The 18,358-nt window shown below is 40.2% G+C and overlaps 1 protein-coding gene across 1 annotated transcript; it reads right to left on the reverse strand.

Moving 5' to 3' along the window:
• Positions 1-5,772: 5,772 nt before the first annotated feature.
• Positions 5,773-11,399, reverse strand: LOC109196541 (neural Wiskott-Aldrich syndrome protein-like). The gene is made up of 4 exons (XM_019350725.2): positions 11,387-11,399; positions 10,677-10,901; positions 8,730-8,813; positions 5,773-6,928 (listed from the first exon to the last, which is right to left on the reverse strand). Exons 1-4 carry the CDS (start codon positions 11,397-11,399, stop codon positions 6,711-6,713), a joined length of 540 nt encoding a protein of 179 aa, XP_019206270.1. The 3' UTR covers positions 5,773-6,710.
• Between the last annotated feature and the right edge of the window lie 6,959 nt (positions 11,400-18,358).

The following is an 18,358-nucleotide window of genomic DNA, read 5'->3' on the forward strand; positions in this document are numbered from 1 at the left end:
TTTTTTTTTTTCCATTGGTTGACAACATATGTTTTGACACATAATTTTGACAAACAAATAAATAATATATACTGTGTATATATGAAAATAAACATATATGTTATTGTTATTTGTTTTTAAACTTATGTGGTAACACTGAAAGCCAAGAAAAAAGGTGGAAATTACTCATGACTCCTCAACCTCTCTCCTCTCTATGCATCAGTAGTTTTTTTTATGTGTAAGTTTACCATCAGCACTTACAAAAATACAAGAAAACACCCTTTCAATAGCTGTCCACTGTGGTGACCACCATGCATGAAAGGGTTCGATAAAATCAGACTCAACGAATAAACTATATATTAAAAAGATCTTTCTTGGTGTGTTTGTGCTGCAGAATGAAGGTGAAGAGCAGATCAGCTTGTTCAGTAGATGTTAAAACAGCACACATAACATAAAATAAAGAAATTTTTTAGATTTTGCTGCCTTCAGTCCATCAGCTCACGCAACAGATCACTGTTCTGATCTTCATCTTAAACATGCCAAATTTTCTCCTCCTCCTTTACACCACCTTTCTTCTGATTGGCTGCCCCTCAGAAGCAGACGGTGTGAAAAGCAGCAGCCTGGAGCTGTCAGGTTGAAGCTGTCGGTTCTCTGTATGCACACTCTTACTATAACGTAAGGGACTGCTTCTGTTGAGGTGTCATCTTTAACTGCTTTAAACATCAATGTTGTTAATACATTTTTACACAAATATTGAACTGACCCACACATTTTCTTTTGTTCAGTTTTACTGCATTTACTTTTATTTCTTCAAGAAATGAATAGAATTGGTTCAAATTACCATAACATAGCATCTGGTTCTAATCTGTCTCTATTCTGGCTCTATTTTTGCTCCTTGTGGCTCAGTTCTCTGCTGGGAAATTCCTGTTTTATGGTTTTGTCACAGGACAGGATCACTAACCTTGATTTGTTGTGGAGCAGAGGAGAAACATTAGAACTGAAAAGAAAAGAAAAGATCATAAAGATTCTGTGTTAATAACAAATATAAGCTCACAGGAGCAGTGACCACGAACTGAGCCTCAGACTGATAAACTCAAAACATTTTCTTTGAACAGGATGAGATGAAGCAGTTTAACTCTGTGGTGGTTTATCTGCAGCATTGACCACACACTCTGAATTTTTAATTAGCTGAATCTTTGAGCTGAATTAAAGCACCTCCGATAGTCAGGAGTATTTTTTCCTTTTCCTTTTATTGAGAAGCCACAAGTTTTCCTCTTTACATTTTTATCTTCTGAACATTTTTTCTTCGGGCATTTCTTTCTCCATGGTCATTAACAGTTATTGATTTAAATAAAATATTGCTTTATGCTTTATTATATAGATATTGCTTTATCTTGCTTTATGTCACGGCCAATTTAAACCAGATATACTTCAATAAACATATTAAGATTTTAAGAAAGCATTTGGTACTTACACAGGAGCCACAGAAGAAGTGTTTGTCCCATCGTGGCACACAGAGGTGTGATATCCCTTTGTCAAGATGCAACAGTTAAACCCTCCTCCTTCCTCTCAGTAGCTCAGTGAGGGTCTGTGGTTTCTCTCCAGCAGTTCTGGAAAAAAATGTCTCTGACCTTTTAGTTTTAAGCCGAGCTGTGAATCATGGGATGTATTTTAGTGATGAAAAAGAAAGAATGAAAAAAATTTAGGCAGTTGGTCACCTGTTATTTTTTTTCCTTATTCAGAGAAAACTGATGTTTAGCGTCTGTCTTCTTATTTATTTTTAAATATATCTACTCGGAATTGAGCCAGGGCTCTTTCACTGTGAAATGTGGAAACCACCACAATAGCAGTCACACGTTCGCTGAGAAATTCCCACTTTTGACAGAAGTTTATAAGTGACTTCTTTTATCAGCACACCTGTCAAGCAGGTCAAATGAGGATTATTCACATGAGTAAATAGGAGCCTTGTTCTTACGTGTATTTTCTTTCATGTACCTGAATGCAGCACCACGCTGCAGCAGCTGTTTCCAAAGCCTCCTGTATCTTTAAAACATGTGGTTTGTTTAGCTTGTGCAGTGTGAGGTAACTTGCTATTTGCTGTGAGTAAGAATAGTTTCTGCTGGTGGAAATGTAACTAACAAGTGAAACGTGTGAGAACAGCTAAGACGAGGAAGAGTGCAAACCTGTGTTGGTATGGTGATGTGTGTTTTGAGTCAGAGTAAGAGGACGCCTGAGAAACGGAAAAGAAGCCCAGATTACAAGACAAAATTGAACTAATGTCGATTTTTTATCGTTACATCAACATTATGGTCCAGATTTAAATCTCAATGACTAATGTTGAATCAAGTTATAAATATGAATTTAATATAGACAGTAAGTTTAATATAGATAGTAATACGACTGGATTAACTTTGATTAGTTGTCCTGTTAAATGGATTGATGACATTAAAAATGTGAGCAAAATAGAAAAAGGCCTTAAATTGAGGAGAGATGATGGAGGAGTGGCTTCGATCATGAGGTAATAATGAGGAGAAAGGAGATGTGCTGCTACCTGCTGGCTATAATTTGTTACTGGATCTGTGATGAAAGGTGGACTTTAGATTACTGTTACTTTAGTTTGTCTTGTTTACACTAAAAGTTTAAATTTAATTTGAAGTATCATGGTCCTTACTTCCTGTTCTATTTTGAAGGCAAGTTTCCTTAAGTCAAGTCAAGTCACGTGGCTTTGTTGTCATTCCAACCATGTGCAGTGGTGCTGTACACAGTGAAATGAGACAACGTTCCTCCAAGACCATTGTGCTACATGTGACAGACAATCAACACAGGACACTTATCGCACCTGCTGCATCCACAAAGCCACCAGTATTGTGGAGGTCCTCACACACACTCTTCACTCTTGCACATTTCTATTGCAGTCTTGTGTCTGTATTTTTCTGTTCTCTCTGGTGTTGCACTGTCTTTGTTTGTTTTGTTTTGTTGCAATTTTTGCACATTTCACAGTTTTGGAGCTGGTGTTGAGGGACCAGGAAAGGTTCTCCGCCAGGTGATCACTAAGGAATTGGGTGCTCTTGGAGTGTCTGAAGCCGCTCCATCAGAAAGTCCAGGATCCAGTTGCAGAGGGAGGTGTTCAGGCCCAGCAGGCTCAGTTGTCCAATCAGGTGCTGAGGAATGATTGTGTTGAATGCTGAACTGAAATCTACAAACATTATTTGTACATATGTGTCCTTATTGTCGAGGATGGTGAGGGCAAGATGGCGATGGCATCATCTGTTGACCAGTTTGGGCGATAGACAAACTGCAGTGGGTCCAGTATGGGTGGCATCCGAGTCTTAATGTGCTTCATGACGAGCCTCTCCAAGCACATCATCATCATGATGGGTATGAGTGCAACTGGATGGTGGTCATTGAGGCAGGACAGTGGGGACTTCTTTGGCACAGGAACGATGGTGGTGGCTGTTAGGGTTCAATGTTGAGAGAGGAATCCATAAATAACCACAGATCCAGGCGGGTGCAATTTAGACGGCATTTTAATGAACACATGTGTGAGTTCAACAACCCAATCAGTATTGAACTGCTTTACCATATTCAGACAACGGTTTTATAGGGTTAAGATAGTACAGCCCCCTTTTCTGTTGCTAGGCAGATTTAAACAAAGCATACGTCACTCCAAAACCACAATGACTCTTAACATAGTCTAAAACAGAACATCTTCTTCGGGTCAACGCCAGGTGCTTCCTGTCTCCATCCTGCCCAGGCTTATCTTCTAGAACATCAGGTCCACGTTCTGCACAAAATGTCACTCATGCAGGCACAACTTTGCAGTCATAAACTCTTACCTACTAAATGAGTCTGTGTGTGTGTGCACGTGCGGGGGTGCGTGCGTGCTGTGTACTGCGTACGTGTCGTGACCTCTCTCACTATATGTGTCTGTATGTGTGTTTATGTCTCGTCTGTCTGTGCGTGCAGAGTTTGCATCTGCTTTCTGAACCTTAGTTGACCTCAACTTAGGCAACCAGGCTAAGGCCATCCTGTGTGTAATGATCTTAACTTCTGTGTAAAATGTATAAACCAACTGTTTCAATCTAATCCAATTACTTAAAGCTCAAATCAAAGATAAATGCATAATAAACACCCTACTCTTTGGCTTGCACTCACTCTGCTTTCGGTTTCACTTCTGCCAAAGCATGCCCTGCAGACGTGTTTCCTGTCAGCCTGCAACTCCGCCTGTCACCCACTGAAGACTATGTGTAAGAATATAAAAACATTCAAAAACCTTTAAATTATAGATTCAACTCAACAATTTAAAGTGGTTCTTCTTGGACCTATAATAAAGACTAATATAATACCCATATATTTGAACATCTGAATGCATCTAAATACAACATCACTATTAACATGAAATGGTAATGATGATTATAAAAATAGCAGCAAATAATAGCAGTAAAATATTTCTATTCTCAATATGGCCTTGAGGCACGTTGGAACAACAGCAGTGGTCAGGGAGAGGTTGAAGATGTCAGTGAGGACACCTGTCAGCTGGTCTGCACATTCTCTGAGCACTCCCCCAGGGATGTTATTTGGACCAGCAGCTTTCCATGGGTTAACTCTGCAAAGTCAGGTGAGGTCAGACACAAAACCTGGTCATTGTAAAAGGGGGTGGGCTTCCTCACCAACACGTCATTCTGAGTGTCAAACTGTGCATAGAAGTTGCTCAGCGCATCTGGTAGGGAGGCGTCACCCTTGCAGGCAGGTGTCGTCTGTGGCTGTGGATTCTTCTGGCATGCGAATGCTTCGCTGCTCTGATGGCTCGAGACAGTTTGGCCCTCGCTGTTCCCAAAGCTGCCTTATCGCCTGCTCTGAAGGCAGAGCAGCTCACACACTTCTGCAGTCATCCACAGTTTCTGGTTGGTGCGTACTGTGATAGTCTTGGAAACAGTGACATCATCGATGCACTTGCTGATGTAGCACAGATGATGTGTACTCCTCCAAGTTGGTGTGGTCGCCATTTGTTGCAGCCTTCCTGAACATGTCCCAGTCAGTACGTGCAAAACAGTCCTGAAGGGCAGAGAGAGCTCCTGCAGCCCAGGTAATCACCTGTCTCTGAACCGCTTTGCAGTGTCTGACGAGTGGCCTGTATGCAAGAATTAGCATAACAGACAAGTGGTCTGAGTATCTGAGGTAGGGGCGGGGCTTTGCTCTGTACGCTCGGAATGTTTGTATGAACAAGATCCAGCACATTTTCCCCCCTTATCACGAAGTCTACATGATGATGGAATTTGGGACTTAAGATTTGCATGGTTGAAAACTCCAGCGATAATAAACAGTTCATTGGGGAACTCCACCAGCGATGAGCATTAATTATAAATTATCACAGAGTTCTTGCACCATTCCAAGGTGATGTAGACACACAAGCCACCATAGCGAGTCTTACCGCACAGAGCTGCATTTCTGTTGGCACGAAATGAGGTGAGCCTGTGTAGCTGAATTGCGGTGTCCAGACCTCTGTCACTGAGCCATGTTTCTGTGAAAACAAAGATGCAGCAGTCCCTAAATTCCTGCTGTGTGGTCCGCTGGAGTCTGATGTAGTCCAGTTTATTGTCCAGTGAGCAAACAGACAATAAACTGTCTTTCTTTTACTTTTGTTTTTCTACTTCCTGTATTTGCTATTTTGTGCCTCATCAAAAACCAATGTGAGTCTTTCATGCTGAAAGATGTCTTGATTCTTAAACTGTATCGTGAGGACAGAGGAGGCTCCTCGAGGAGCAGTAATGTAAGTTGAAGCGGTGTATCCCAACATATGAAAGAGGCGTGGCCACAGCTGGAATATATAAACCATGGAGGGAGGAAAGTTTGAATAACTCATCCCTTTTAATTTATATCTTCCAGTTATTTAAAATCACCATCCTCTCTACAATTCACTGTTTCACTATGTGTGAAATGTATTTTTCTTACGTCTATGCCAATTTATTTATTTATTGAGCATTTAGATTTGTGTTTATATTGTTTAAAGGGCTTGTGATTACTGAGAATAGTTTATTATATAAATGGATTATTATCTAAATATTTAAATCATACATGAATGTATTACTTGGGCCAAATATGCATGAAGATCAATGGACTGTAATTTATAATGTACATGTGAAGCTGAATGGTTTTGTGTCTGTGACAGTGTGTAACGTGAGTGATTCAACAGCAAATATAAATATTACTTTGCCTTTTGTAATTATTTATAATGTGTATATCCCATACATGTGACAGTGCTGCAGGCATCAGAATAAATTATGTTACAGGAGAATATACATAAATGAGAAACACTTTGATATTGTTTATTCAATTATATGTCACATTTAAAATTACAGAAAGAACAAGTAAATTAAGAGTAAACTTTCACTTAACGTTTTTGTAACTGTAACAGCCATTCTGTGTCTGTAACAGGAAAACATTGAATTCAGTGGTGGTTCCCTTCAAACCTGTGTATGTTTTTTTATTTATCACAAGATTTTACACCAAATTTACATCAGACTGACTCCTTCAGCTTCCGCCATTTAATCCTTGCCTTTGCTCTCACTCACTTCCTCCTGTTATTGTCCAAAGTCATCACACACACTACCATCTCATGTTGCCTAGCTACCTTCTCCCTGACACCACCTTACCATCTCTTTCAGATTATACCCTCAGCATAAGATGTAGTCCACCTGTGTGCGCCTTCCTCCACTCCTTTATGTCCTCCTTTATTTCTCCCTCTTCTTAAAGTATGTGTTCAGTGCAGCCATTGCCAATTCCCTATTAATATGTTTAAGACTGTGACTGCAGCTGGTTTGAGAGACGTCTTCTTCTTCTTTGTCTTCTTCAGGTGAAGAAAAAATGTTACTTTTGAATCTGAGCTGTGGTGAAGGTGTGTCAGTCAGCTTCAGTGAGGAGTAGATGACTGTTGTCTCTAATGAAACATCTGATCACAAACACAGAACAAAGAAGTTTAGCTGTCAGGAGGTAAACATGAGAAAAGAACTGCAAACATGAGGACACAGCTCATTAACCTGGAGTGACTTTAACACCTCTGCTGAGTTTAATTCTGAAAACAGGAAGCTTAATGACCACAGAGGTGCTCATGTTACCATTTACCAAAGTTGAACTGTTCTGTGTTCCTGCAGTACACAGAAAACATGAACATTTTGGCTCAATGTGAGAGTCTAACGGCCAATCCTTAGGAGTTTAAAAAGCTGTCTGCAGTTAAAATGATCAGAGTGCTGTTAACACTCTTCACCCTGTTCTCTACTCTCACTACAGATCTGTAAACATTATAATCCACAGAGACTCCTGCCTGCGCTCATTTGTCAACATGTCCATCACCACTGCAAACAAGAAGGGACTCAGAACCAGGGCTGGACTGCGACAAAAAATCAGCCCGGGCATTTTGACTAGAGACCGGCCCACCAGGTATCACAGGAAAAGCCATAAAGCCTTTGAATGAAAACAGACGCTGTGACAGTGATGTACACTGTCTTGTTGGTATATGTATGATTTCTATACATTTTACATCAGATAAAAACTTTGGTTGTAAGATTCAGATAATTATTTAATAAAAGCTAGACATTTTAGATAGATTTTAGCGACATCCGGCGGTTTCCTGTTTCTGGCGCAAAGTGGGCGATAAACAAACAAGAGAGAAAAGCCGATCAGCTGATCATTGATCAGTTTCATTATTGAAGTAGAAACAGGAGAGGGAGGAGAGAGAATGAGAGAAGAAGAGGCAGCTGTGCAGCCTAAAGACACAGAATAACTCCAGCTTTGTGTCTTTTTTCATTCTAGCTAAAGTACGGCACAAACTGTGTTCCTTTTTAGCTCAATACGAAACGCGTAATATTTTCTCTGAATGAGGGACCATTCCATTTTTAAGGAGCCGTTGGCAACTCTACTAACTAACCTTATGAATAAAATAAAGTTCAACATCAGTAACATCATAGCACCCACCCAGCTGTATAGAAACTCCGTCATGCTAGCTAGTACACAGTACGAGTTATTGTAACTGACGGTAAAAAGTCAGCACAAAGAAAATAAACTCCACCTAAACTTGGTTTATATCTGACCCAGATAGACTGCAGGTCATAACTTCTTACCTGAAGTTCAGTTCACCTGACACGCGGACCGGCTCTCTCCTCCTCCTGCCTCCCCTTTCCCTCATCCACCCGCTGGCCTATGTGGAAACTCCGCCATAGCCACCACCAACAACTGAGTTATTTTTACACATCCGCCAGCATCTGGCCAATCCACCACCTCTCATTGTTCATGCCATTACAAAAAAAAAAAATTCATCGGCCCATAGCGACTCTAGCTATGCTCAGAACAGATCCCTGCTGTAATCCCACCCACACCTTGAACCTGTCACTATAGCCCACACCTCAGAGCTGATTCATTGTCCTTGTCCTGCACCACCCTCACATACTTCTTTGCCACTTCACTCCTCTGACCTCCTCGTGCAATACCACAGTTCCTCTCTCAGGTCTCTATCATCTGCTTTCTGCAGATACACAAAGACACATTTGGTCTTAAACCAAAGTACTGAAAATGATAAATGTGACCTGATCAGCTGATGCAAAGTTAAAGAGCCACCATCACCTGAACCAAATTTAATTGCAATACATCCAACACATGTTTAAAACTCTCAGCCAATGACCTCATGGAGCTTTATGTGGAAACAGCAGAGGAGATTTAAAGAGTTTAGAGATTTTCTAACAGGACATTTGTCGTACCTCTTCTCCTGATCGATCCGTGTCGGCCGTCTGCTGATGTTCTTCTCACTGACGAGGAGGTAGGAGCTGCTGCAGGATCTCTGTCTGCAAAATCAAATGTAAATGTTTCCTATTTATTGTCACTGTCCTGGGTCTGCGAACCAGTGTTTTGAGTTTGTACTATTACTGATCTTTGTTTTCATCATGGTTTATGACTGCTGGTGTTTTGGTTTCTATTTTGTATTTCTGGCTCTCTCTCTCTTTTTGTTTTGTTATTTCTAGTTCTTCACTTTCGGTTCCTGTGCCGCTCCTGTTTAGTGTAGGGTTAGTTCTGTCACGTTTTCTTGCTCCAGTCAGTCGTGTCTCATTTTGCAGTTTGTTACTCCTGTCTCTGTTCTTCATGTTTCCTCTGTTCACACGTCTGTCATGTATCCACATCTCAGTGTCAAGTCCGCTTATCTGTGTTATGCTTCCGGTTTTACTTTGACTGTCTGTGTCCTGTGTCGGTGTGTTCTGCTTTGCTTCCTTCGTCTTGTTATGTGTAATTAGTCCCAGCTGTGTTTCCCTCCTGTTTCTCACTCCCTCACTATCGCCTGTGTATTTAAGCCCTGTGTTTTCCTCTGCTTGTTGCTGGTTCGTCTGCATGTGTTGTGCTGTTTCTCTCATCCCCGGTGTTAATGGCTCATTCCTTGTGTTCAGGTTTTTGTAACGTTTACTGCTTTCTTCACAGTCTTTTGTTAGTTTATCCCAGTTAAGTTTTTGTTAGTCTAAGTCCCCACCATACTCTGCTTTTGTTTGCATTTTGTCTTTCACAATAAATACATTCACTCACAGCTACGCTGTTGTTAGTGCCTGCACTTGGGTCCGCTCTTTCTCATCTTGATCATCTGCCTCGTAGATCTATAACAGGACTGTTACTGCAGCTGTTTCAGCATTTGTGTTATTAATATTTATGACAATATAAAATACAGTTTTTATATCAATATAAATGAAGCAAAGTGTAATGAACCGCTGGTCTGTTCCATAAATTGTCATTACTGGAGTTGTTTAGAGCTCTGTGCGCAGTAGCATTAATGACAGATACACTCAGGCAGTTACAGGTGTGCCCTGTAACCTATATAGACCTGTCTGTCGTGCACATAAAAAAGGTGCATAAAGTTGCAATAATATTTAAATAAATTCAGTGTTAAAGTTTGTTTCTGACATAAGGTATGTTACTGCTTTTATATTGTGAGATACCTGTAAACTTTCTCATTCTGTACTTACGGTGCATGCATCCATGTGCTATTTTTAGACATGCGTGTCACTCAAGCTAGCAGCAGCCCATGAGAAACGGACCGAATGTTTAAGTGTTCACTGGAGTTTGCACCCTTGGCAAGCAGCATGAGATATGTGATGTTATATTTTATTCAATTGAACTGTGAAGCACCTTGATGCAGTTTAAAATGACCTTTTTTGTTTTATTTAATTAGTGACTGTAAATCTCAGAATTGCTTGTTTGTAAATTAACCTGACTTAATTTAAGCTTATTTTTTGTTATTGCTTATTGGTAAAGCATAATTCAAAGGGACTTTGCAAGAAGCAATTTTTCCTTATTTTGTAGTTTTCACAATGCTCTGCGATGTGCAGAGAATGAGCCTATGTGTTTGGTGAGGAAATAAGTGGCTGCACCTGTTAGAGACTCTTCTGTCATTCTTGATGCCAGGGAGTCCTACACAAAGATTGTGAGTCATAAAACAGAAAGCTTCTGTTCACACCCACACTATGTGATCACAAATTCTTGTGCGTCATTAAAGGGAAAGTTCGCCCCATAATCACACCTACATGTGTTTGGTCTGAAGTGCTGTTTCCACTTAGATTAGTGTGAATTGCCAACAATTTGAGATGTCTGATTCATTTTCCAGGTGAACTTTCCCTTTGAACTATTTAATATGTTCACATTAAGTGTGAACAGAATGTGTGTCTCACCTTCAGGTTTCTTCCGGACACGTCTTTTCACCAGTACAACCAGTAGAACCAGCAGCAGCCCAAATATGGAGGGAACAGACACCAGCACAGAGAGAGGAGGAGAGGATTGCAGAGCAGGAGGAGGCGGACGAGATGGACGAGGCGGAGGAGGCGGCGGAGGAGGAGAGTAAAATGAGGAGGAGAGGGAGGCAGTGGAGGTTGATGGAGGAGGAGATGTGGGAGAACCTGGAATTGATTTAAAAAAATATATGTTTCAGGTTTTGTTTGTTGGGTCCCCCCGACACACACAAACTGCATAAAAAGAAGAAAAAACAAATCAGAAGCCTCACCTGTGACAGTGATCCAGCTGGATCGAGACTCTCCATGACCGCTGATGTCACACTTGTAGAGGCCTTCATCAGACCTGGAAACATGCTGGATGGTCATGTGACCCGTAGGCTGCTTCCTGATGAGGGAGCCATCTTTATAGAAAGCAGCTGTGAGGTTGGAGGGAGTGGTCTTTGTTTTACAGAGCAGAGTGACGTCATCTCCCTCCATCACAGGGAGGACAGGACTCTGCAGGATCACTGATCCACCTCAACACAGAGACAAACTACAGCATTTCATCCATTTACACACAGCTTCATCAACACTAACTCCACACACTCAGCTTACCAGTGAGGACTGTGAGGTTAACTATGTTACTGATGGGACCCTCTCTGGACTCACACCAGTAAACTCCATTGTCCAATGGGACGATGTGGCTGAAGATACAGGAAGAACCAGCAGCCTCTGCCCAGCCTTCACACTCAGCTCTGGTGTCTCTGCTTGTGTTTCTCCTCAGAGTCCATCCAGCAGAGCTGTCGTCCTCCTCACAGCTCAGAGACACAAAGTCTCCTTTAAAGAACTGAGAGCTGCTGGGACTCACAGTCAGACGAGCTGTGAGAGAATTTATATTTTTGAGCAAAAACGTTAAATAAACATTCTGTCTCAACAAACAAACTATATGTTAAAAATATAGAGAATTTTTTTTTGGTGTGTTTGGGGTGCAGACTAAAGGTGAAGAGCAGAGCAGCATGTTCAGTAGATGTTAAAACAGCACACACATATTATAAAATAAAGAAAATTGTTAGCGTTTTCTGCCTTGATGTAACTCTTCAGTCCATCAGATTGTGCAACAGATCACTGTTCTGATCTCCATCTTACACATGCCAAATTTTCTCCTCCTCTACTCCATCTTTCTTCTCATTGGCTGCCTTTCAGAAGCAGAAGGTGTGAAAAGCAGGAGCATGGGGCTGTCAGGTTGAAACTACAGCCCTGTCAATACATGAATATCCAGACGTTGTACAAAAATGTCCAATTTTGGCACACAATTGGACACCATGCCAGTTTATTTTTTTAGGTATTAAAGAGCAGAAATTAATAAATTTTATTAACAGGCCTAAAAATGCTTTTTTTTTTAAATATATTTTTGAAGAATTAACCACACATTTACATGTTAATGGCACTTTTCTGCCCTGCGCATAGAGCGCTTCATTGGCCTCTGGCCCTTTAAATTCTGATGGGCTGTAACCTTGGTTTCTTTTGGTCAATTTGCATGATTGACACCTCTTTTTAATCGTTTTAGCCAATAGATTCAAAGTAACGATGCCACGTTCACGTCACTTCAACCAATCAGACGTTGTAATGCCAAAACCCACGTGTGTCCAAATTTATTGCATGTGGCGTCTGTCCAGTCACGTGTCTGTAGGTGGGTCTAAAATGGAGATTGTTGACGGAAAAACGGCTCTGATGCGGCTAGGTTGGCATGGTAACTACCTGCTATAGTGGCTACCTGCTACCGGCGAAAATAACGGAGGAAATCGGGACGGTAAGCCAATTTCCGTCTTAGCGCATTTGCGCCGCTGTGTGTTTTTGTGGTCTTCTTTTGCGGCTAATTCAGTGAATTTTGGTCTGATCGTGGTCAAACTTGGTGTGTGCAGTCAGTGATAGCCCTGGAAGCTAACCAGCCTATTTTTAACCAGTTACATCAAGTCTGAAGAATTTCTGGTTCGGCTTTGTGTGTTTAGCGGACTTCTGCGCATTTACATAACTGCTCGTTTAATCGCGGCTTGTTTTCGGTGTGTTTGGTGGTTGTAGAAATGGTTTATATGACATTTTAGCTGAGATTCTGAGGTTTCTGTGGATACCACACATGTCTGGATTTATATTTCTCAACCGGCGTTATAACCGATTAAACGTGATCTCCTCCTTTTTGCCCCCAATGCCGGGGGCGTGGGGGAGAAGAGGTTGTTTTTATAGAGAGTTGAAAATAGCTAGCTTTTAAAATATGTTATTCGAAATAAACAGAAAAACAGTCACCCCTGAAGTTTTGTTGTTGTTTGTTTGTTTGTTTGTTTATGGTTGTAATTATTAACCTGTCATTTAAACATTCTTGTTGGATTATGACAGTTTCGAGTATTAAAACGCTATTCTGCATCCAGACACTGGAGGGCGTATAGCGCACTGGTGGTATCGAGTAGTGTTTTGGGGCACAGAGGAAGAATAAATGTTTCTGTTGTGATGCTAACACCAGCTCAACGCCTTTTCTGTTCTTTACTACAGCTTAGTAAATATCCATTAAAATTAATGTACATTGCACACCTTACAAATATAGAATATTGTTTATTTGGTAATTTGCACAACTCGGTAAAGGAAGTGGTTCGTTATGAAAATTGTGTCTAAATTGTGGGTTAAGGCTGCAGGTTAAATGATGCTAATGCCAGCGGATTTGGCAAATGTGGAATAGTGTGTGGGTGCAAGCTAGTCTAAACCAGAGACTGCTGAACTCTGAGCCATTAATGTACAGTGGAACCCCGACTTACGAATACCCCATTTAACGAAAAATTCAAGTTACGAAGGCACTTAACGGGAATATTTCTGCCCGTGCTACGGCAAAATGCCTGCGTAACGAAATCCGCTGGCTCTGATTGGCTGAGGCCAGAATGCCCACAATGCCTTCCGAATCATGTGACAACCCCTTGGCTTTCGTACTTGGGTTTCGCTGTTCCACTTGAACGACGTATTGTTGTTGCAGTTAGCAATTAGCCTATAGCCTATCGTTCACTCAAAAGGCGCGATTGGTGCTTCGATTTACGAAAGACCCTCGGGAACGGATTAATTTCGTTAGTCGGGGTTCCACTGTATTATGGACTCTGTGAAACGGTTTTTATACCATATGTTATTTTTCTGGTTAATGTTGTGGTTAAAAGAACAATTTTGTCGTTTAATACCAAAGGCAATCATAGAGTGTTATAAGCTAACTTAGTGATCAATGCGAATGCCTAGTAGGGGTGTGTACCATCAAAGGAGCATTGCACTCTGTATAGTTTGTAGTTTTATACAACAACAATAAATGTGTTTTTTTTTTAATTGAATACATTATTTTTCTGAAAAATAAAACAGTAATAAAAAAGTTACATTGTCAGTACATTAGAAACACATTTCACATAAATAAGTTAGTGTTGTAAGAAGAATTAAAATGGTTAAAAACAAGTTCATTTATTATGTTTTATAAAAAGGAGTTAAAAAGGACGTACAGGCAACACAAATGAGTTTCGTGTATCTCTATAAAGAATGTGTTTATTGTTAGAGACATTGTGGTTGCAATGTTGTCAGTGGACTCAAGTAGGGCTGCCACGATTAGTCGACTAGTCACGATTATGTCGACTATCAAAATCGTCGACGACAAATTTAATAGTTGACGCGTCGTTTGAAGCTTTGTAAGATCCAGAAAGATGCAGGAATAAGTAGTAGGATTTAAGAGTGTAATAACTGACTGAAACAGAAGGTAGCAGCACTGCATGTACAAGGATGCCAGCTACCGTTAAACCTCGAAGAAGAAGAAGAAGAAGAAGGAGCAGTCTCCGGTATCGTAGCTGTGTCCAAATTTACGGGCTGCATCCTTCGGAGGCCACATATGTAGGCCGATTATGTTACAGCGACGCAACGAAGGCTTTCCAAATTCGAAGATTCCTCCAAATGCGTCCTCCTTTTCCCCAGATTTGAAGGATAGGTCGGGTGTGTCCTTCGTGGCCCAGCCTATCCCAGAATTCATAGCGCGGCTCAGCCAGTTCCAGTTTCCAACAATGGCGGTAGCTACTTAGTTTTTAATATTACTCTCATTGCTCCTTCTGGGTCACAAAATAAACGTTTAACATATTTTCAGGCGAGAATGTAGCTATGTAAACTTCAAATATCTGTTCGGTTTATCAAGACATCACATATTTGTAAAAGTGCCCCGACATTTTCGGAGATGTCTGTTACCCACCAGCTCAATAGCTAGCCAGGGTGCACCGCTCACTAGAGCCGGCATAAAACACCAGACTCACGGCACATCATTTTCAAACCCCGCGCGGTCTTTCGCTACTCAGGTTAAACATGATATATAAGTCACTTAGATAACTTAAAAATGTTATTGTTTGGCTTTTTTCTGTGTTTTATTTGTTCCTGAGTAAATTGGTTTGGCTGAGATTAAGTTATAGTTTTCACACAGCTGAATAAACGTCAAACAGAAAACTGATTATCAGAAGTGTGAGATGCTCGAGAATATACTCCAGTGTCCTGTCATATTTTAGATAGCAAGGAGCAGACGGCTGAGTTTATTAAACTCCACTGAAACAATCTGCAAATTTCATTAAAAGTTTAATAAACTATCATCTTGTCTTTATTTTTAGTTAGCACATACCTTAAACACTTCAAGCTGTAAGCTAATGATAGTTATATAAGAGCAGATGCATGCTGGTGCAATAAGCTGTACATTTCACGTCCAATGGATGCATGATCTGATTAGTCGACTAATCAAAAATAATCGGTGACTAGTCGACTATCAAAATAATCGTTTGTGGCAGCCCTAGACTCAAGCAGCCTTTTGTTTATGTTTTGTCAAAGTTGTGCTGAGAGATTAATAAAGTCTCTTGCTCAGGAAATGGTGGCCATGTACTGTAAATGGGACTGAGGCAGAAGTCCATTCCTTTGCATTCAATGTCGTAATACCTGAAGCTGTTCAGAGATACTACTGTAAGAATAAAACCTTCCTGTTGTGAAGTTAATGTGCCCGGATAGGCTACTTGCCTCTCTCTCTCCCTCTCTCGCTTGCTTTATCATCTCTCTCTCTTCCGCGCTCGCTCTTCACTGTTATATGACTAGGTTAATTGGGAACCCACTTGCACATTGATTGCAGGGCAAAGTCGATCCACATAAAGGGAAGTCGGTGTTGTGCCAAAAAGCGATCGCCTGCCAAAAACTGATTTTCAAATGTTTCCGTGTGTTTTTTATGTGTAATATCTTTACGTATGTTGCTAAATAGACTTTGGTGAACAGGCATTACAAAGGGGTTTTATATATATATATATATATATATATATATATACTTTAAAAATTACCTGCTTCTCAGGTATCTTTATAACCTAGTTATTGTACTTACATTATAACTAATCAGGTTCCTTTTGTCCACTTAAACTATGTTTACAGAACTATTGTTGCATTTGTTGCAATTTCTGCTGTCCTGTTGGCCAGATTACTCATAAAAAAGACATTTTTAAAGTCAACAAGATTTTTTTAACAGCATAAATAAAGGATATGTAAAAGTCACTGCCAAAACCTGATTGTGGCTTCTACCTTGTTACAGGAATGTTGTTTGTTGCTCAAGATGACTTGATATAATTCATCAGGGATATATTTGACATATTTTTCACATATTATAGACCAACAAGTTATTTATAGCAGTTTATATATGAGCAGTCCGTTTTTGGCAAATACCAGAAATCAGTTTTTGGCAGACAATCACTTTTTGGCACAACACCTGTTATCTTTTGGTTTATTCCTCCCGTGCTTTTGGCAAAACGCAGCAGTAAATGCTGGCACACCGCTACGGATCGATTAGCGAGATGAGCAGATCGCATGACAGCTACAGGTAGGCTCTCGCTTGACCTCCAATTCCCTCGAAGTATTGGAATTTATAGTAATATTTTTGTGGCCCCGTTGTAGTGCGCTTGTTTCTCTTTCACTCCACCTTTTGCAGAGAGAGGTGCTCGAATTATTTACAGCAACGCAGTATAGCGCCTCCGGTCCTGAGGTAAGCCGCTCAAACTATTTTTATTAGTAATCACAACTAAAGGAGGTTAAGGTTTGTGGGGAGCTGCACAGGTGATCGAGGCCGTGGACAAGCATAACCAGCACCAGCCGTGGGTTGACTCGCGGAGTGCAAGTATTTCCTGTGTGTGTGTGTTTTATTAAGGATCTCAGTTTTTCTTTTATTCTTTTTATTACATATAGAGAGCCTAGTATTCGGTGTCCCTGTTTCTTCTTTTTTAACGTGTTGTGTTTTATGCTTTTATGTTCTAGAGCAGAGGACTTGCCAGCGGCCCTGGGACCTGAGGTAGTGGGTCGTTTTCCACATTTCTTTTTGTGCAGCACTGGGTGTGTAGGTTGTATTGGTTATTCCTGTGCTTTTCTTTTGGCCCCGTGGTTCCTAGTAAGTCCCAGTTCAATGATTATTTCATTGTAATTCCCAAAGATTTATGACCCTATATTTAGTGCTCTTTTATTGATTGTTGTTTTATCTTGTTGTTGTACCATAAATAAAATTTTATTAATATTTGAGCCAGCCTGCCTCGGTGTGCATCCCTGAACCTGTGCAAACCTATTATTTTATATTGTCTTATTCTTTTCTTAAAAGATTTTATATTTCCTGGGTGTGAAATTATAATAATTATAATAATTAAAATAATAATAAAATTGTCATTTTATTACTTTTATAACCCCGCTGACCACTTGGTCACACTAATACCAGCTCAACATGTTTGCCTTTTCTATTCTTTATCACAGCACCACATGTTGTTGGCACAGGAAACCAGTTGCCCCTCTGATCACCGGCTTAGGGAAGCAACATTGTGAATACAGTAGCAAATACAAATATTAAAATGACCTACACATATTTCTTCCACACATTTATTAAACCTGTTTAGATTCCCATAGCAGACACATCTCTTTCTAATTTTTCTGTATCCTAGCTCTAACTTTTGCTTCGTATGGCTCAGTTCTCTGTTAGGAAAGGTCTGTTTTATAGTCTTGTCACAGGACATGATTACTAACCTGGATTTGTTGTGCGGTAGAGGAGAAATATCAGAACTGAAAAGAAAACACAAGATCTTAAATATTCAGCATCTTTTTATGACTTTTTGCTTGAATAACAAATATAAGCTCACAGGAACAGTGACCACAAACTGAGCCTCAGACTGATAAACTCAAAACAATTCCTTTGAACAGGATGTGATGATGCAGTTTAACTGGTTTATCTGCAGCATCAAGCGCTCACTCTGAATTTTTAATAAAGTGAAACTTTGAGCTGAATTAAAGCAACTCAGATAGTCAGGACTACATTTTTATTTTTTTTTTGAGAAGGTCTTAGAAGTTTTCCTCTTTGTATTTTTATCTCCTTTTTTCTCCAAGGTTGTTAACAGTTGTTGATTTAAACAAAATATATTTTGCTTTATCTCAATGCCACTCTAAACAAAATTTACTTCAATAAACACATTAAAGTTTTAAGAAAGCATTTGGTACTTACAGAGCAGCCATAGAAGAAGTGTTTGTCCCATTGTGGCACACAGAGGTGTGAAATCCCTTTGTCAAGATGCAACAGTTAAACCCTCCTCCTTCCTCTC

Source organism: Oreochromis niloticus, linkage group LG3 (genome assembly GCF_001858045.2).
Source record: "Oreochromis niloticus isolate F11D_XX linkage group LG3, O_niloticus_UMD_NMBU, whole genome shotgun sequence".
NCBI lineage: Eukaryota > Metazoa > Chordata > Actinopteri > Cichliformes > Cichlidae > Oreochromis > Oreochromis niloticus.